At 27.6% G+C, this 21,814-nt stretch overlaps 6 protein-coding genes across 6 annotated transcripts; 3 read left to right on the top strand and 3 right to left on the bottom strand.

The window, feature by feature from the left end:
• Positions 1-749: 749 nt before the first annotated feature.
• MKS88_004778 (threonylcarbamoyl-AMP synthase) lies at positions 750-2,642 on the top strand (the record flags this gene model as incomplete). Its single annotated transcript, XM_067217982.1, has 1 exon — positions 750-2,642. The coding sequence occupies one exon, from the start codon at positions 750-752 to the stop codon at positions 2,640-2,642; it is 1,893 nt and encodes a 630-aa protein (XP_067071160.1).
• Positions 2,643-3,672: 1,030 nt separating this feature from the next.
• On the bottom strand, positions 3,673-7,143 carry MKS88_004777 (major facilitator superfamily domain-containing protein; the record flags this gene model as incomplete). Its single annotated transcript, XM_067217981.1, has 2 exons — positions 3,673-3,802; positions 4,379-7,143. 2 exons carry the CDS (start codon positions 7,141-7,143, stop codon positions 3,673-3,675), a joined length of 2,895 nt encoding a protein of 964 aa, XP_067071159.1.
• Positions 7,144-8,796: 1,653 nt separating this feature from the next.
• On the top strand, positions 8,797-11,589 carry MKS88_004776 (TBCC domain-containing protein; the record flags this gene model as incomplete). The annotated part of the gene is made up of 1 exon (XM_067217980.1): positions 8,797-11,589. One exon carries the CDS (start codon positions 8,797-8,799, stop codon positions 11,587-11,589), a length of 2,793 nt encoding a protein of 930 aa, XP_067071158.1.
• A 936-nt stretch (positions 11,590-12,525) lies between these two features.
• MKS88_004775 (signal recognition particle subunit SRP14) lies at positions 12,526-13,403 on the bottom strand (the record flags this gene model as incomplete). The annotated part of the gene is made up of 3 exons (XM_067217979.1): positions 12,526-12,575; positions 12,786-12,989; positions 13,301-13,403. 3 exons carry the CDS (start codon positions 13,401-13,403, stop codon positions 12,526-12,528), a joined length of 357 nt encoding a protein of 118 aa, XP_067071157.1.
• An 897-nt stretch (positions 13,404-14,300) lies between these two features.
• Positions 14,301-15,069, top strand: MKS88_004774 (uncharacterized protein; the record flags this gene model as incomplete). Its single annotated transcript, XM_067217978.1, has 2 exons — positions 14,301-14,660; positions 14,962-15,069. The coding sequence occupies 2 exons, from the start codon at positions 14,301-14,303 to the stop codon at positions 15,067-15,069; spliced, it is 468 nt and encodes a 155-aa protein (XP_067071156.1).
• Positions 15,070-15,509: 440 nt separating this feature from the next.
• On the bottom strand, positions 15,510-18,668 carry MKS88_004773 (origin recognition complex subunit 1; the record flags this gene model as incomplete). The annotated part of the gene is made up of 1 exon (XM_067217977.1): positions 15,510-18,668. The coding sequence occupies one exon, from the start codon at positions 18,666-18,668 to the stop codon at positions 15,510-15,512; it is 3,159 nt and encodes a 1,052-aa protein (XP_067071155.1).
• Between the last annotated feature and the right edge of the window lie 3,146 nt (positions 18,669-21,814).

Below are 21,814 nucleotides of genomic sequence, written 5' to 3'. Positions count from 1 at the left end.
ACTGAAAAGAATATATTTATAATTGTTTGAACTCGAACGGCCATAAATAAAATCTTTTTCTCTTGACATATTTTACATATTCTCTTTTTTGATGGCATAGGATAATACAGCTTTTTTTAAAAATTGAATGAGGAAAAATAAAAAGCTAAAATTATGATCAGCAAGTCGCATGGATATGTATGCGTATAAATAGTAAATAAATCATATATATATATATATATATTTATGTATGTATGTATGTATGTATGCATAGGTACATAATAGTTACATTTCCAGTTATGGAATGAGATAAAATTGCCTTGCAGTTGCTGAATTTAAAACGTATTTACAAAAAAGGTTTATCAAACGGGTTGATCGAGAAAGATGCTTTTACAAATTATATTATTTAAGTGAAAAGAAGTAGAAGCAAATTAAGAGTATATCTGTAGAGGAGTAGAGCGCATGAACCTATTGTGGGGCTCTACCACGAGGCGTTTATTATATAATTTAAGCTGAAATTTTGAGATAAAAATTTATCTCCTTTTTTTATAAGAACATGATTGGCTTATTTTTTATATACGCGTAGACTATATACATACGTATACATATGTTTATATATGTATACGTAGATGTATGTGCATAAGTAAATAATACATTCATACGTAAATATATACTTCCATTCTTGGACGTGTATGGGAAAATAAAAAATTATATTTTAGTGAGTGTTGACATCTGGAACATTCAAAATAATACACTGAAAATTTTTTTAAATGATGGCGGAAATTATAAAAGGAGAGGATTTGTTAAAACATGACTATATTAAAAAGAGGTTAAAGGAGCATATAGGGATGAACTATTTGATTGGATTCCCAACTGAGACGGTATACGGATTAGGTGGTAATTCATTAAGTGAAAAGTCATTGACAAATATATTTCAGATGAAAAATAGACCCATAAGTGATCCAATAATTTCTCATGTATATGATGTAACACAAGCATATGATCAGTTGTATCATGTAAATGTTTTTGAAAAATATATTATTTATATATTAAATAAAAATTTCTGGCCAGGTCCTTTATCTATTATAGCTAAAGGAAAAAAAGATTTACCATTGATTTTAACAGCTCATACAAATTTTTGTGCTGTTCGAATACCAAATAATAGAATTGCAAGAGAGATTATAAAAATTTGTGGAATACCAATTGCTGCCCCGTCAGCTAACAAATTTCAGCACATAAGCCCAACAAATTCTTTGCATGTTTTTGAAGAGTTTCAAAATGAAAATATTTTAATTTTTGATGATGGTCAGTGTGATATAGGAATCGAATCGACTGTTTTAAAGATTACAAAATTTAGGAAAGGGATGTGGAACAAAGGGGGAAGTGTTTCTAGCGGCCTTAATGGTTGTGTCTGTCATAGTAATGATAATAACAGTAACAGTAATAAATATAGTAGTTTTCATAATATTGCTAATAACAATAAAATTAATGAGCATAATAGTTATAGTAATATTCCTAATGATAGTAATTATGGCGATGATTACAGCCATAGAGAGGAAATAACCACTGATGATGAATATGAAAAGGAATATACTGAAGAAATGGACTATTTAAGACAGGGTTTAAACTGCAAAGGAGCGTATACAGATTTAGAAATATATGAAAATTTAAAAAATATATTTGATTCTATTGAAGAGAGGAAAGGAAAAGAGGTTAAAAAATACATTTTTGAGAAAATTGAAAAGTATAAACGTTTGTATAATTATCGAATTAAAATTTACAGGAGAGGCAAGTATACGAAAGATGACATTGAATATGTTTTGAAGCACAACAGTTTGTTAAGTGATATACAGGTTGATTTATATGAAAAAATAAAATTTGAAAATATTGGGCTTTTTCAAAACAGGGAAAAGGGAATTTGCAAAAATGGTAGCACCATCAAAGGAGATAAATATAAAATTCAGATGAATGGGAATGAAAATACAAATCATGGCCAGAATGGGAATGAAAATACAAATCATGGCCAGAATGGTAATGGAAATGCAAATCATGGCCAGAATGGGAGTAGAAATACAAATCATGGCTCGCAGGAGAGTAGAAACATGAATAACTCCTCGATTAATGATGTATGTGTGTATGAAATGAACGGTGAGAAGGAAGGCTGCTTCGCGAAGTGTGAATATAACAAATCAGAAGAGGAGGAAGAGAAGAACGAAGTAAGTCCAGGATTACTTTTAACCCATTACAGTCCACTCGTTTCTACATACATGATAGATTTAATTTATGATAATGAAAATAAGGAAATGATGAAAAATAAAATTTCAAGTATCAACTTGTTGAAGTGTATATGTTTAGATATAGGAAATACATTTTTAAATTATCAGGATCGTTTCTTAAAATATATTAATATATCATATGATAAACGTTTGCAAAAAAAAGAGCAGTTAAATTATGTAATGAAGAATTTTTTTTTATACCTAAGACAGGCAGAAAGTTTAGCAATCAAACATCAAGCGGAGAACATACTTATATCAGTCGTTCACTTGAAGGTATCCGACGAGGTTTCTTTATCCATTTTTGATCGAATAATTAGATCCGCATCGGGAAAATTGTTAAAATGTTATATCAACAAAAACGAGCAGTTTGAGGTTTTTAAATCGTAGAAAATGATGCATGTGGCATTTGGTATAAGTAGCTGCTAGGCATTTTGGCCATTTGGCTGTTATTTTATTTTATTTTATTTTATTTTGTTCACTAATCGGCATAACATATATGAGGAAGCTACCACCTTGTTCCTTATCGCTGTAAGATGGTTGATGAATAATTGGGGGGGGGGCTCTCCCTTTCGGTTATAAAAAAATGTGCTGGGTGAAAGAATGAAGCGATTAGTTATTAATGTATTTATTTTTGCACCCATTTATGCGTACGATTATGCATTTATTCAAATGTTTGCTTTTTATTTATATTTATTTATTTATATTTATTTATTTATATTTATTTATATTTATTTATTTATATTTATTTATTTATATTTATTTATATTTATTTATATTTATTTATTTATATTTATTTATATTTATTTATTTATATTTATTTATTTATATTTATTTATCATATATTTATTTATTTATTTTTTTTTTCAATGGTGCTATTTCTGGTAGTATCGTGCATACGTGCAGCGGTGGAGGTTTCTTTTACTTTTTGATTAGAAAGTTGCATGCATAGGGGGACAAGAACATGATGCGACCAATAGTAACAAATACTTGAATTTTTTAATTTAAAATTTGGTAAGCGAAAATGGTAGAAGCTGTAATGCGGTTTGTATGAGGGATGCAAAGTTACACACATGTGCAAGCATTCATGTAGTATGTGTAGATATAGGAACAGGTGCATGTATATATACATATTTGCACAAGAAAGTAAAAGAGATGAACAGCAAAGAGGAACCATATAAATGGAACACACACACACACACAAAAAAAAAAAAAAAAAAAAAAAAAAAAAAAAAAAAAAAAAAATTCGAATCCATTTGGATAGTGAGAAGTCAGTATGGATTAACAAAAGGTATAAATACACGGAATAGGAGATATTATGAAATAAAAATATTTTTGTGATAAATGAAGTAAAATAAAATAAACATATGCACTTGCTTAGCATACTCAATTAGTTAACATTCTTAATTGCTAAATATGCTCAACTGCCATATGCTTCACATGCAAGGGGCATGTTTGCAAAGTGGGGTGGGATAGTTTGCCTTGTGTACATGTAGAACAAAAAATGATGAAAGTAGGAAGCGTCAATTACATGGTAATCAATTGATAAACTGAAGTGAGGAATAAACAAAATAATTATTACAGAAGACAAAATACAAATGATACATGAAAAAATTAAATTAAATAATGTCAAATATTTTGAAATTATAAAAAATTTTATAATAGCATATGTAATAAAGCCAAGATTACCAAAAAGGACAAATAGACCAAGTAAAAATCCTTTACATATTGTATGTGTGCAATTAATAAAAAATGTAAATAACGAAATATTGGGTATAAGAAGAAATAAATAAAACACCATGGTATAAACAATATATGCCTTATCCCATGGTAACATGCCATAGGACGATATTGCATTTATAAATATGAGATATGCAAATGAAAAAAATGTAATAACTAAAAGCCCAAAAATATATAACATTTTTAACACTATATTATTGAATTGATAATAAAGTAAAAAATAAAAAATTAAAATAACTGAATTTAAGATTAAAAAGGAATTATTAAATGAATAAAAATGTATTGCTCCTTTTACATCATATATAAATATATTATAAATTATAAAAAAGCTAATATATAAAAAATTAAAAAGATAATATAACAAACAGAATGCAGATATAAGGTACCTATGTGCTTTTAATGTGTATGATATCCATTGTAAGTACACATAAAATTTTTTATTTTTTTGTAAATTTTCTTTATATTTTAAAAATTCTTCATTTCTGTGGAGCTTAAAAAGTAAACATATTTCCTCTTTTTCTTCAAAATTGAAAGTACCTTTTAAAATATCATCATACTTTATGCAATATTTTCCTTTAATCATTTCCATATCTGTATTGCAATGTAGTTCAAATATTGCAAAACTATTTGAAGAATATGTACTGGAATTGTTTGTGCTTTGGTTATTACTTACCATGTTGGTGCTGTAAATTGGTTTATTTAATGAACTGTTAGGATGGACATTTTTATTTCTATCTACTTCGTGGTCTGCATTTATGTGTATTCCCCCCATCATTCGGTTTCCTTCTTGTCTTTCGTTTTTTATTAAAGCTTCCGTACATTCAGGAAATTTTTTGCTTGTTTCATAAAAATTAATTATGTCAAAAGGTACACAGGCTCCCCCATTCCTATGTTTATCAAAAGGTTGATTTGTATTTTTACAATTAAAGAGGTTATTAAGTGTATTTTGTTCCTTTCCAATTCGGTTCATTCCGTCCATTACATCTATTATGCCCATTTGAGCCATTTTCTTCTCCGTACTTGTCCTTTCCCTGTTAATTAAATTTTTTTTGCACTCCATGCGTTCGTTGGCACTGCACGAATTACTCGCTGAAGCGCTGTAATATGCACTGTTATATTTACTGCCATAAACACCGTTATATGCACCGCCATGAGTACTGTAATATTTGCTATACAACTTTTCAAGATTGTCCTTTTGCTGCCTTAGCATGCTCATGTTAAAACCATCAAAGAACATATTCAAAATAAGTATCATCATTAAGGTAAGAAGAGCGCAAAAGAGCACATTCACTTTATATAATAAATAAAAATTGCATAGATGATTTAAAAGAAAGAGTAAGCGAGTCAAAATGAATAAGCACTTTTCAATAATAAAAATTAAGCAAACTGCTTTAGATTTGTAGCTAGTTTTAATATTTTCTGTTATTATAATGCACAATATATTACTTACCCCTTTGGTGAAGAATCCTCCTGCACAAGTTAAGAAACAATATATTGTTTTCCAAAATTGTGAAGAGCTGTCTTCATAAGTGTCCTTATCATCATTTAATATTTCGAAGGGAATATTGTACTGCGGAAGATTATCCTCCATTCTGGGGGAATAGTCAAAATATACGACTGCCTGACTTTCTCTGTTCATTTTTTCCCTCTCGTGATAAATAGAAATCATTTTACGAGTGCATACTTTTTCTATATTATTACAAAAATTATTGTTAATTGTATTAGCTAATGAACTGTTCAAAGTATTTACATTTTTTTTGTTCATATTTTTATAAAAATTATTTTTTTTTTTCATTATATGCATATATTGATTGATATCAAATAGGGAATCATAATTATTGGAAAAATTATTATTGAGGTTATTCCTTATACATGTACCAATTAATCGTTGATAATATTTTTTATTAAACAATTTATTTTTAAAATTTTCATTTAAATGGTTAGTAATATGTCTTACTAGTTTGTTGTATATATTTCTGAAAATTACATTATTTTTCCTTTTTTTTTCTTCTTCATATTGATCATTCGTGGTGTTTAATATATCATCATGTTTATTATCGTCTTTCATGAAATCTTTACTATCATGTATTTTATGATTTGAATATATGTCTTCAGACAAGGATTTGTTTGTATTACTACTGTTATAAAAAACGTTGTAGTAAGATGGGTTATTGTGAATAAACGACAAATAATTACTACTTCCTTTTTTCGAATATGAAGTATTTCTCTTAGTTTTAGCACTACTAGCTACTATATGATGACCTTTGCTCCTTATACTGTCCACTAATACCCCCTTATGTATGCTACTCTGAGCATTAAGATTATCAATTAAGGAACGATTACTTCCTACTGATAAGTGATATTTTTTTAATTTATTGCTCTCACTTGTTTTTATATTAACTGCGCTATTGAAACTACGTCTATTTGTTACTTTTACTGGGTAAACTATTTCTGTCTTGTTGTCTTTACTTATATGACTTTTGTCTGATTCTTCGTTTCTACTGTTATTCGTATTAGAATGTTTAGAAGAGGAATATTTTTCATCTAGTTCGTTTTGCTTGTCAAGTTTGCTTCTCTCGTTTTGCTCATTTCGTTTGCTGCTTATCACCCTACATGCAATTCTTTCGTTTGTTCCCCCCTCTTTGGCCCTCTTCATGTACTTGCTTGATATGCCCAGCTGTACTCCATTATTCATTATAAAATTATGATCCCCCAGGTAATTGTTCAAAAACGTTTTATCATTGTATTTTATCTGATCATTATAATAACCTCTTTGTAATATGGAGTTCAAAGATTTGGAGTTATGATAAAACAAAAAGAGAGATGGCTTAACAGTAACAAAATTTAAAATAAATATGACAAATAAAATAGCAAAAGAAATATTTAAGCATCTTTTTCTTCCATATAAGTCTGATAACAAACCAATAAGTACACTACCAATTCCTTGTAACAGGAAATGTAAAATAAAATAATAATCATCCAGTTTTAATGGATATAGACATACCATATTTATGTACCATGTACATATAATAAAACAACAATAACAAAACAGTAAAACATTAACCTTTGTGAATGCTTTATATGTTTCATCTTTTAATTTTATGTAACAAGAGTGCGATTCCTCGTCGGTACTTGCCGATTGTATATTCATTTAAAAAAAAAAAAAAAAAAATTAGAGTTAAAATTAAATTATAAATTAAAATTAAAGTATCAGGACCTTCAAGTTTATGTAAAACTTGACAACAGCAACTACTACTACAACTACATAAAAACAAAAGAAGATATATTTAATTGTTTAGGAATATATATGCATCCTTTTCTATTTTTTATAAATAAAAAGAATAACAGGTCACCCCTCATCGTTGTCAATAAAGAAAAGGTACATGCACATGTGCATACACCTGTAGGTGTGTGTATGTGGATGTGTACATAGCAATGTATTAGACTCAGAGGGAAAGAAACTCGTCATGGGGTATGTATAAATGTGGGTAAATGAAATAACAAAAAGAATTAATAAAATAGTTCATAAAATGAGGCACTAACTGCATGGGCATTAGAGCATATGCACGCAAACATATATGTATATATATATATATATATATATATATGTGCACATGCTGATTTACGCAGTAGTGCTAGTTAACATGCTTCTACTCTTTTTTTTTTTTTTTTAAAGCTTAATTTGCTCTAACATGTAATTGCTGCGCTATTCATACGAGAACGTGCACACGCGTTACGGGGGTTTAATAAAGGGATGTGCTATATATTGGCACAATTTAGGGAAAGAATTAAAAGGGGGAAAAAGCAGGTATGCATAAGAGTACCCATGCATTTACAAACATGTATACATATTTGTATATAAATATATGTATATATGTATGTATACATATTTACATACATACATACGTACGTACATACATACGAACATACATACATACCATGTACATATGCATTTGCATTGGGGAAAAAAGAAATTTTTAAAAAGATGAACATACTACTGGAGAAAAAATAATGTGCAACTTCAAAAAATTTCAAAAAAAAAAAAAAAAAAAAAAAGCAGCAATTATACAATGATAAATAAGTTTGTGTACATTTTGCGGGTTATGCCTATTTAAAAAAAAAAAAAAAAAAAAAAAGAAAGAAAGAAAGAAATAAAAAATCGATCAAATAAGTAAATACGCAAGTAGGCATACGTAGGAAGGAGGACAAACGGGACGAATAAACATGACGAAAATAGCACTGCATAACAGCGCTACGTAATTGCAAAAAGAAAAATGTATCGCTCTTTGTTAGATAATATATAAAGGAAAACCAAATAGAACAAAATAAATAAATGTGTGCATATAAGCGTGTTCATGTAAACAGCATATACATATACATATATATATATATATATATATATATATATATAATATATATATATATATATATGTACACACATTTTTTTTTTCTTTTAAAAAAAAAGAGTGTGCGTAGGAGAGGAATATAGTCGAAGAGGAAGTTTTAAGCAGCATTACACGTTACTGCTTTGAACAAACGAAGAAAATTAAAAGTAGGAAAAAGAGGAGAAATAATATGAACAAACATATTTGAAAGTAAAAATTTTTAAAAGTCACACGTATAAATGTACATCCATACGTGCCCACATACATACAAAGATAGATAAGTGCACACAGGTTATATATATATATATATATATAAATATACCTTCTCGTGCGCATACTTTTATGCATAAACACATCCCTGCGCACATAGGTCAAATGATAAAGGAAGAGGAATATATTGAACCCAGTTGTAAAGCATCATGGAAAAGAAAAATGAAATTGCCCTAAATAAAAGTACTGCATTAAACGATAATAACAAGACAAATGTGCACAAGTATAGAAAGGAAAAAAGTTTATTTATAAGAAAAGAAATTTTTGATCATGCTATTATATACACAACAAACAAATTAGATGAGAACTTATTATTAATTTATTTAAAGAATTTTTATGAACATTTTAAAAATGCAAAAGTAAATAATAATAACAAGGAAGAAAATTTAAATGAAGAGATATATATTAATCTTGATAATTGGTTAGCATATAATGATTTAATAAAAAATCAAGACAATCAATTATTTAGCATCTTTAGTACTAATATATGCAAATCTTTGTGGATACTATTGAGTATAACCCTACAGAGTGTGAGAAAAAAAAATAATTTAAATCAGCAGAAGACCATATTTAACACTCCTTTAGAAGAATTGTGTGTGCACAAGTATGGTAAGGAAGTAGAGGAGTGTCCAAAGAGTGAAAGCGAAACTGCAGATTATGAGAATGACAAGGGCGGTGGTGATGGGGATGGTAACAATAACTGCAATAGTTGCAATGACGAATATCGAGCGAGGGGCAAAAAGGATAACGAGGAGGAAGAAGGAATGAGTAACCGACCTTATAGTAACATGGGGAATAGGGAAAAGGGAAAATATGCTTGCGAGAAGAATAAGAAGAAAAAAAAAAGTGCACATTTTAATGTATGGAGTAGTGAGTGGTTAAATGAAAATATATGTATAGAGTTAGTTATATTTTTTATTATTTTACAATTTCTTAAAATAGATTATATAAGAAAAAAATATGATAAAAGTTTAAGTGAAGATTGTTGGCCTCATTTTATGGACTCACCAAGAGCGGTTAATAATTGTACTAATGGCAGTTTTTCAAAATTAAACAATTCTATGTGTAAATCCAATTTATCTGATTTTTTCAATTTTTGTGGAAAAAATTATAAGCATTTTTTGAAGACTTACCTGATTGCATTTTTAGCTAGTACTGATATTACAAATAGTAGTACATTAACCGATGTACCACTTTATTTTAAGAATTACAATTTTCTGTTTTTGGACTTTATCGTAGATACAAATGATAGTACAAATGTACATGAAAGGTTTTTATTAAATAATGAACACAAAATTTTGTATAAGACCAAGGATATATTGACGTGGCTTCTAGATAATTTGTGCGTGGGTGACTATACCAGTGAGAAGGTTAATTCACACATTCCATGTGTCGGAAAGAACACTAGTGGAAGCAGTAGTAATGGAAACAGTGATAGTAGTTGGAACAGTATCAGCTATAGTACCAACAGTAGTAACTGCTACAAGGGAAATGGTTTACGTAGTGCTTACTCCCCGGCGTGCTATGAAAATGATAACATGCCAAATTACGGAATTGAAAAAATAAACAACGATATATATGAAATAAAAAATTTGCAAGGAAATACATTATATATAAATAATGATAAAAGTATTGTTAATATAATTAACTGTGAAGAGTGTAATATATTTATTATGTCTACAGTGGAATATTTGAAAATAAATTTTTGTGTTGATTGTTATATTATTTCCTTATCAGTTGAAATGATTACTACTTTATTTAATTCCAATAATTTAGACGTCCATATAGTAACTAGAAGTCTAAAAATAGAGAATGTCGTTGATACAAATATATATGTCTATACTGAGACAAATATAATTATATTTGGTGATACAAGAAATATTCAATTAGCTCCATATAACATTTTGAATAAGAAACAAAAAATATGTTTGCAAAAAGCAAAAATAAATTTTAATGAAAAAAAATGTGAACTCTTTGCATTTCCACTGAAATGTAAGATGTTCTTATCGCACTCTGTGAACTTAGGTATTTCAATGAAGACAACTAATTGCCCATTCTCTTTAGGCCGGAATCATAATGATATTAATGGTGTAAGCAATGGTGTGGACAGCAATATTAGAAGTGGTAGTAGCAGAGAGAAGCACCACAGAGACGATGATGATGATGATAATATATATTGTAGTAACAGTGGAAATGGAAGTTGCGAAAGAAGGAATAGCTCAAGGGGGGAAAGAAAAACGAACGAAATAAATAAATCCTTTGATTGCTCAAGTCTGTCCAGTTCATTCACGGATTATGTTTATTATTTACTAAACCCAGCGAAATTTTTCCTAATAGAATTTTCCGGGTCTAATTTTTTGCGCGGGGGCAGTATCACAGATAATGATAGCGAAGGTATTGATACCATGCGCAATGATAACACACGGAATGATAACATACTCGATGATAACACAAGCAATGATAACATACTCGATGATAACACAAGCAATGATAACATACTCGATGATAACACACGCAATGATAACATACTCGATGATAACACACGCAATGATAACACACGCAATGATAACACAAGTGTAGACAACAACCACAATAGTAAATATCGTGGGGATAAAATCGATGGAAATGAAAACTACAAGAATTTAAAATGTAACATGAGTGACTATGTAAATAAAAAAGAGGATGACAAATATACATGTTTATATCTACCGGAGGTTTATAAAAATGCAATTGAAAATCAAGATGAGCATATACTTAGTTTTCTGAATTTTATGAGTAGTATAAACTTGACCAAATTACAAAAACAGAAAATAACCAAAATATTAACTTTTAAATTATATGAATATGTAAACAAGTCCAAAAAGACGTTCAGAGTACTAAGTGATATAATCGCTAGAGATCATTATAATAATGTAACGGTTCATTATAATGATGAGAATTAAATGCGTTTAGTTTTTATTGCTTTTTGAAAAATCAAGAATGGGAAAAATGTGTTGCAGTAAAAGTAAGAAATGCATGTGGGTATAAAAAATGAGAAACATAGATGACAAGAAATGAAAGACAAAAAATGGCTTGAGGAAATTTTTTTGTGCAACCCCAATTCGGGGTATCTCTTTATGCATATATTATAAGCGAATTAGTGAAATTCATAAAAGATAAACCCTATATATATGTACACCTTTTTTTTTTTTTTTTTTTTGTAAAATATCTTGCACTAATAATAATTGTTGTCTGCCCAATCTTCTTCTTAGTTCAACAATTACCCTTTTCCATTTTAGCGTGTTTTTTTCCCCACCGATGTGTGTTCAATTCGGACACTTATGCATATAAATAAATAATTAAATATAACTAACGCACATGAATAAATAAATATATATATAAATATATTTGTATTTTTTATTTTTTTTTTTTTTTTTGGTGCATATGCTCAACAGCCTTTTGCTTAATTTTTTCGTTTTCGTTAAATATACCCAACGCTTCCCTTGTTACAACTTCTCGATAACTCGGGGCATTTTTACCTCCTTTGTGACTTATTACTTATATTTCACTTATTACTTATTTATATTTCACTTATTACTTATTTATATTTCACTTATATTTTACTTATATTTCACTTATATTTTACTTATATTTTACTTATATTTTACTTATATTTCACTTATTACTTATTTATATTTCACTTATTACTTATTTATATTTCACTTATTACTTATTTATATTTCACTTATTACTTATTTATATTTCACTTATATTTTACTTATATTTCACTTATATTTTACTTATTTATTTTTCACTTAGATATTTTTCACTTAGTTATATTTTAGTCAGCTATATTTTACTTCGCTACATATCACTTCGTTTTATTTTACTTCGTCAAATTAGGGACTTTTCGATTTCTGTTCTTTTTCAAATTTTCCCTCTTCTATTACTTTAAAAAAGGTTAGTAAATGAAAAAAAAAAAATTTATATATAAAATAAAATAAATGTACAGCGGCATAACATTATAACGGCATAACAGCATAACCGCATAACAGCATAACCGCATAACGGCATAACCGCATAACGGCATAACCGCATAACGGCATAACCGCATAACGGCATAACCGCATAACGGAGGGATCTTCACAGAACGTTTAACCTTTTATGATGTTGTTTAATTCTTGAGAAAAGTTAAGTACGTTATCGTACACATGTGTGGATATTTTTTCTTTTTTCCCATCAGTTGCTCTAATCAAACAAATATATTTCTTATTCGTTTTCATGTTCTCTTTGTTATTTTTTTTTTTGATTTTTTCTGTTGGCCCTTTTTTTGTAGCACAAATTTTTATATCGCTTCGTTTGACTGCATTGGTTGACATTGCAAAATGCAGCAGAAAAAAAAAAAAAAAAAAAAGAAATTTTTCTTAAATGTGTGTGCACACATATATATAATGCACGTACATGTGTCATTGACATACGTATATGTATATGTACACAGTTATGTTTAGATTTATATCAGCACATAGAAAAGCCCCAATGGGCGCACATGACAACCACTCAATATTCTACAACGTATGCCAATTCATATTGACAAACATAAAACTTTTTTTTTTTTTTTTTAAAAACTATTGATTGGAAAAATGTTACATATTAGCATTAACTTTATATTATTACCTTTTTTCATGGTTAGCCAAATGGAAGTTTTCCCCTCCTCTTTGTCCTGCGCACATAGCTTTCTGAACTCTTCAATAAATAAGCTATTGCTTAGTAAAACCATCTTTTTTTTTTTCTTTTTATTTAATGTTTGATAAGGGAATAAAAATTAATGGCATACAATATTACTTTTAACTAAGTTAGGTATGTGCACAGTACATATATTAAGAATGTACTATCCAAAATTTATATAATATCTTAAGAAAAAAAAAATAAATAAATAAAAAAAGGAATAAAACTCGAAAGAATGGGAATTACATTATATATCTGTTAATACTGCAAATATGTAAACAAAATTAAAATTTGAAAAAATACACTAACATTGGTATTTTAATATATAAGAGTGTCAAAGAAATGGAAGTTGAAAAAAAAAAAGCTATAGCTTCAGCAGAGGATAAATTAGTTTTAATTAATTGCGCATTTAAAAAAATACAAAAAATGAAAAATAAAAACAAATAAATAAAAAACAAAAAAAAGAAAAAAGAATGGCGTTATGCTTAACCACTAAACAATTTTATAAAGAAAAATATTTGAGTGCCTATCCCTACAAAAGAAAAAAAATAAATAAATAAATAAATGAAATGAAATGAAATGAAATGAAATGAAGTTACCGGAATTACAACGAATGAGTTGAATTGCAAGTTGCAACTAAACGAAGTAAATGAAATAAAAAAAAATAATAATAAAATAAAATAAAATAAAGCTTACGTTTCTTATAGTTTAATAAAAGAATGTTTTTAAAAGGCAGGAACTGTTAAATAAGAATTCCATTTAAACGTCCTAAATGGTCCAATTGTTTTTTATGAACAAGGCAAACTTAATATAATAGTTTATGTATACAATATATATGCTTATACGTACGCATGTTTGCATGTATTCCTGTTTAAGTTTAAGTGTTGATATGTTTTGATATGCCCAGTTTACATGGAATATCCCTCTGCTAGCGTGTTAGTAAAACAAAATGAACATCGAGTATGTAGAGGGAAAGGATGCCGATGAACTTATCAAGAAAATTGATAATAATTACAAGGAATGTAATAAGTATGATGCATACATTGAGGAAGAAAAGGAGGAAGAAGAAGAGGAAGAAGAACTTGACGTCATTTTTCAGATAAATGAAAAAAATAAAACACAAAAGAACCATAAAGCTACTATTACAAAAAGTAGTCAAAATAATAATATTAATAAGAAAGAAACTAATCTAGGAATAGACAACATTAAGAATATTATTTTAAAAAAAAAATTAGCTCATAATGATAAAAATAAAAGATGTGGAAATTTTCAAAAAGGAAATAACAGGAATATGTTCATTAATCTAAGTGTAAGATTATTTTTTGAAAGAAAAAAAAAAAAGGATAAATGGAAATATGGAAAAATGGAAGGCATATGCTTTATGCCGCTAATCGTGACTGTTGTCGGGAGAGCAAAAATAATTTTGCATATTTGTAGCAAAAATTTTTCCTTTAAAATATTTGACCAGATATGCATACATTGAATGTGTACATATGATATGCATGTAATATATGTCTTATGTTCTGCTCTTGTTCTTGCCTTTGCTTTTGCATTTTTTTTTTTTTTCATGTGTTTTAGAAAAATTTTTAGCTCCTTTTTCCTTTTTTCAGGTTAGGAAGAAAAGGATAGTAGAAAGCAGCGACGAATCCGATGAAAATGAAACATCAATAACAAAAAAAGTTGACTATGTAAAGAAAAGAAAGAACCAAAGAAAGTGATAATTCTTCCAGGATAAGATAAAGAAAATACGAAAAAAAAAGCTTAACGAAAGGGTATATGATAACCTCTTCTTTTTTTATTTTTTCCTTTTTTTTTTGTTATAAAAAATGTGCACAAAGAAGAACAACATTTTTGGCACCATTTTGCGTATATGTTTTTTTATTTTTTTAAAACTTGTAAATACTACTTTACCATAAGCACAAAAATAGCTTCTATACCTCTGCATAATTTTATAAGTTGTCAACAGGTCTTTATGGATGTTCGAAATACATAAACAATGAAGAAGCGTGTTATTACATAATTTTACGCATTTACGAAAAATGTTTGCAGATAGGGGGAATAAAAAAAGGAAGGCCTAATGAGGAATTCACATTTTTGTTGTTTAAAAAAAAAAAAAAAAAAGGCTAGTTGACTTTTTAGCTTGGATGCAGCAAAAAGGTTAGTAAAAATTTAACTTCTTGGAACACTCGGAGTCTTTCATAAGTGCTGTAATGATTAACTGCGTTTCGACATTAAGTTCTAATCCCATATCCCCCGATTCTTTATCAATTTCTGCGTTAACCTGCGTTTTTGAAGATTTATTTTCAGCTGTTTTTTTGGATGATTCATTAAAACCTAGTAGTGATTCTTTAGATTTATTTTTGTTTAAATTTTCTAAAGGTATATATGGTCTAATTAGTAAGATGCCCATTTTTACAAGTTTGTCTAGCATGATTTTAAATAACTCGTTATCACTGCACATGCCTATATATTTTCCACTAGTTTCGATCATTACTTTGTATCTGTTAACAACCTTTTTATATGGTATGATAAACTCATTTAGCATTCTTAATTCTATAATAATACAAGTAAGGAATGTTTTAAAAGCCCAAGGTAAATAATTAATTGCATGAGTTAATGGTGAATCGAATAACTGGTTGGTTGCTTCTGTAATATCTCTTGGTACAATTTTTTGACCTCGTTTATTTTCAAAAGCTTTTCTACATATTTGTAATGCTTTTCTAATATCCCCTGAAACATTTGCTACTTTTCTTGCACATAATTGGATGGCTGTATGATCGATTATTTCTTTACAGTTTTCCAATCTCTCTTTTATAATTTTTTCAATTTCATCTCCTTTATATGGACTAAAGACTAAGCGACCAAAAGCTAAACGGGATCTGCACCTCGGTATTAAGCGTTCAGGTAAATCCATGGTATTTGAAATAGCTATTAGCACAAGTTTACTATTTACTTTTGTAGGCCAGTCGAAAAGAGTAAAAAGTACCTTTTGTGTTTTAGTAATTAAGTAATCTATTTCATCAATAATTAAAATAGAAACATTTCGATTATCTTTCTGATTCCTGTTAAATAATCTATCAATAATTTTAAATGAATTTAAAGCATTCGGTGGTTTCTTATTAAATAGTTGTTTATAAAATACTTGATATGCTGCATTTGGATGTACAACATTCATTCCGTTGATTTCGAATACATTAAATGGAGGTAAATATTTTTGTTTGCTTTTATTTTGTAATAACTGAATTACACTATATACTGTAGCTGTTTTTCCAGTACCTGGCATACCACTTATATATAATATTTGATTACTACCTTCTTGTTTTATACCAGATTCCAGAAATTCATGGACTTCTTTTATTTCTTTTTCTCTGCATGGTAAATATTTTGGGACAACATCTAACTGCATCATTCTAATTGCTTTATCAGTAGGATCTTTTATATTACTTAACAGATTGATGTAATAATTTTCTTGGTCTTGTTTTATTAAGTTCTTGAAATCAGCAGTAAGATCCTTCTTCTTTCCATTAGTATGAGTAGTAGTTTTTGCCTTACTGTCAATTTTGCTTTCATAATATTTAGTCTTAGCATGTGTAGTTGTGCTAGATTTTTTAGGTGTACCTCCTTTTTTATTTTCACCTAATTCAAACATTTCATTAATTTTTAACTTGTCTATTATAAGTTTAAGCGATTTATTTTTAGTACTACTTTTTTTATTATTTGAAAAGTAGTAATATAAATCACTCGACCCAAGTACTAAATTATCCCAATGATCTTCATTTTGTATCTCACATAACTTATCTTCTCGTTCTTTTAAATAATGGGTACACAAAAACTTGTCTTTCCCTTGATTTGATAAAAGTGCTTTTTCAAAAAAGTTTTTTTCATTATATACATGTACCTTTTTAAAAATTAAATTTGCATCTACTATTTTAAATTCTACATTTCCTAATAGGTAAATATCCCTTGTTTTCTCATCTAGAAATTCTTCAAAATATCCTTTACTCCTTCTTGATTTTTGTATTTTTTCCAATTCTTTTATATATATATCATCATACATATCGTAGTATAGGCATATTTCGACTTGCAGGTTTTTACTTGTGAGATTTTTATAAAAACCTGAAATTTTCCCTTTTTTCAATATGTAGCTTTTTGTATTTTTTTTCTTCTCATCTTTGTTTGCACAAAATATCATAACATCATCACATATTGAATACTGCACCTTATTTATGACTATACTTTCATATATTATGCCGTCTTGATACTCACAGCTGTTTTCTTCTACCACTGTAATGGAATAGCGACTAATCAATTTTGTTACTTCTTCTTCCGAAAATTCCTTGTTTTTTCCTCTGCTTTCATTTGAATTTCTGTTCGTCTTTTCGGTTGTTACTTGTTTATTTGGACCACTCCTGTTATTATTACTATTATTATTGTTTCTATCATAATTGTTAGTATCACTGATATGATTGGTGCCCATTTTTGTCCTTTTCCCGTTGGGTTGATGTTCCTCTGATCCTTTGAAAAGACTATCACTTTTTCGCTTTGCTAATACACTCGAGCGAGACCTGATAGATGCTTTCTTTTCTTCATTTTTTGAAATTTTTACATTGTTTGTAGTGTTATTATTATTTTTTTTATCCTTTATTGTGCTAGCTGAAATACGTTTATCGTTATTATGGTTGTTGTTATGGTCTTTGTTTCTTTTTGGGTACATTTTTTTTTTTTCTGTTACCAATTGTGCATTCTTATCCTTATTGTCATTCTTTACTGTTCTATTATATTGATTTGCGTTTAGTATTCTTGGAGATCTCCTCATATTATCGTATATTCTATTATCACTATTTTCTGTTATCAATTTTGTCTCTCCCTTGTTTGATGTATTACTGTAACTTTTCAATAAATTGCTTTGCAAAGAATCGGAAGAAAAAGCAGAAGAGGAGGAAGAGCAGAAGGAGGAGGTATATACAGAGGAAGACGATTCGTCAAAATTATATTTTTCTTTTTTTTTTTTTTTTTTTATAACTGTGCTAGTATTAGTACTACTACTACTACTGCTAGAACTATCACTGTTAGTTGTAATTTTAGTATTGTCATTGGGTTCTTGTACTTCGACGTAAAAGTCTTGTGTACTTTTTCTTATTTTATTATAATCAGATATATTATTTTTATCTATTCTTTTTTTCTCTTCGTTTTTTGAAATTATTGGAAAATTCAAAATATTTAATTTGCTTACATCTAACTTTATGCCTTTTTTAGTAGGACTCAAAATTTCATTATCATTCATATGAAAGCTATGAAATTTTTTTTTTGGAGTCATTTTTTTTTTTTTTTTTAAAATAAAAAAAAAAAAATACCATAAATGTGTGTTGCTTAAGAACTTTTTTTTTTTTTTTTTTTTTTTCCTTCTTCTTCTTCTTCTTCTTTTTCGTATTTTTCTTATTTTAAAAATAAAAATAAATTCATAAAGATTGCTTATTATCGCGTTGCTTTTAAGAAGAAAAAAATAAGAATAACATTAATTGTCACATTTTAAAATGTTATAATTTTCTGTTCTTTCATTTTACTGCTTCTTGGTTTTACCATTTTACGAAGTTATAAGAGTCTAAATAGTTTTCGCCTTTAATGTAAAATGGAAGAGGAAATTATGGAAAATTAATGTAGAGATACTAATGATAGTCAAGGGTGTAAAATTATAAGATGGAAAAATTTTTTAGACTTTGTTTTTAATCCTTCTTATTTAAAAAATAACAGTATAAGTAGTACATTATTGTTTAATAAGAAAAAAAAAAAAAAAAAAAAAAAAAGGAGTCTAAAGAAAACATACATTTTTTTGAAAATCGCATTTTTATTTTGCGTATGCTTTTACGGTTAAGGAGAGTATGCGAGCATTTCAATTCGGAATTATTTTTTTGTATGCACAATATATTTCGTCATTTTGTTATATTGTAATTTGGCCATATTACCATTTAACATTTTGCCTTTTTGCCATTTTGCCATTTTGCCTTTTTGCCTTTTTGTCATTTTGCCTTTTTGTCATTTTGCCTTTTTGTCATTTTGCCTTTTTGTCATTTTGCCTTTTTGTCATTTTACCATTTTGCCATTTACCAATTTACTATTTTTCCTTTTTACCATTTTCCCTTTTATCCATTATGCTAATTCACTTTGTTTTGTTTTGTTTTGTTTTCTCCTCAGTGCTTGTGTACCTTTCTCTACACATAAGGGAAAAACAAAATGGTAATGAGGTAGACAGATCTTTCAAGTTTAGAGGACTCTATTTTTTTTAGGGTGAAGTAGTATAAAGAATAATAGTGTATATAAAAGGAAATAAAAAATAAGATAACAAATAAAATGAGAACGAGGGTTATATATGCAATTATATGATGACGTTTCGTCTTCGTGATATCGTCTGTTTATGATATTATAATATTGAGATAATGCAAGGATTAAGTGCTAATATATATATGTATATATATATATAAATTTCACAAAATCACTGTAAAATTTAATTTTAAATGTGTAGATGTCCATCGTGTTAAGTACTCTTAAACTTTTTTGTTTCTCAAAATTTTTTATATATTCAAAAAAGCGAAAATCTTCGTTTGTACGCTATTTTTACATACAAGAAACGTTTGAATATTTTACGTGTCAGCATATGTATACCTATGTAAATACGTTAATATATGTATATGTATGTATTATATACCAATACAATGTAAACGTACTATGGATGCCGCAGCTGTACGTGCCTACATAACTTCATATTCTGTATGTTCTTACAAATACTATAGGTAAAAATAAGTGCATAGGAAAATTTTGCATTCATTTTGGTATTATCCGGATATTCATTTATTTATTTCTTCTTTTTTTTTTTAAGGAATAAAAGTACATATTTCTCATATGTCCATTTTAGTAAAATATTCCGCGGAAACGATATACATAATTAATAAGTCTTTTATGAAAATATTACTATTTAAAAATTAGCTTTTCTTTTTTCCGCTTTTATATTAAAAATGAATAATTTTAAGTAAATAAAAAATTAAGTACAAAATGGCATAACATTATGAATGTAACACACCATTGTGAATGTAATATGCCTTTATGAATGCAGGTTTTTTATATATTTTCCCCTAATGTTTCATTTGAATTTCATTTTTTACCGTTAAATATATAAAAGGAGATATTTAATAACATAACTGAGTATTCTCCTTTATTTGAAAGTACATGAGTAATGTTATACTTCATTCAAAACATGCTACCAAGCGTATTTAAAGGTTATTATTATGCGTCAGAATTATTTTTTACTTTAAAGATAATTTTGCAGAGTTTATTTCATATAGTTTTTCGCTCTTTTAATTCAAAAAATTTTCCTTTTAAAGATCTTAATAATTTATTATTTTTTTTTTTGACAATATGTAATTAAAATTGTGTAATATATTCAGTAGTTAATTCTGATATGTTGGACAAAAAAAAGGTTGAAAAGGAAAACTTCTTATCAAAATGAAAAAAAAAAAAAAAAATATATATATATATATATACACATACATGTATGTATACAAGTGTTATGCAGTTTAATTTTTTCACTTTTTCACAATGATTTAAAGTTTACATATGCTCAATATGCACACGAATTCATGTGTGTGTTTGTATTTATATAAATACATACATAGATACATTCGTACATATATGCAAACATTTGCAGTGACCATAAACCGGAAAACGCAAAGCCCTGTTCCTCATTTTGCTACACATTTGCACATATGCAAAGATGTAATAAATATCGTCCTTTGTTAACTATTACAAAAAAGTGCATAAAGTATTGTGTACATAACAACACATTAAAATAGACAAAATTAGTTTGATTTTGAGGTTTATATAAATAAGTAAATATATATACATAAACATATATATGAGGTACAGTAAAAATGGAGGGATAAAAAAGCAAAAATAAATAATATGAGATATCTGCTACAAAATGAAAAGGAATATATAAAGGTGCACGCCTCTTCTGCTGTATCTTTTGAAATAAATCATATAGTTAAAAATAAGCGAACACAACTTTACTAATTGTAGTGTATATCTTCCAATTAGCTCTGAATTCATACCTTCTTATTGTATTATTCTTTTATTTTTACTTCTATATGGTACTCTACACTTTCATTCTTTATTCTTTATTCTTTATTCTTTTTTTTCTTTTTTTTTTCCGATTGATGAAAAGATAAAATAAAGTTGAAGAATAAAAGGAGAGAAAACATAATCCTGCTATTACAACCTTTCTAATGTGATCAATGACATAACCTTACCTAATTAAGCTCTACATAAAAGCACTTATTTATATGTAAGTATGTACACACATATATATATATATATATATTTATATTGTATGTATATGTATATTGTATGTATATGTATATACTTGAAAACGTCCTGGTAACTTCGGTTAAAACCATTTATATTAAACATATT

The sequence above is a fragment of the Plasmodium brasilianum genome, chromosome 13 (genome assembly GCF_023973825.1).
Source record: "Plasmodium brasilianum strain Bolivian I chromosome 13, whole genome shotgun sequence".
In the NCBI taxonomy this organism is placed as follows: Eukaryota; Apicomplexa; class Aconoidasida; order Haemosporida; family Plasmodiidae; genus Plasmodium; species Plasmodium brasilianum.
The sequence above is the reverse complement of the archived record's forward strand: the minus strand, read 5'-3'. Positions and strand labels throughout refer to the sequence as shown.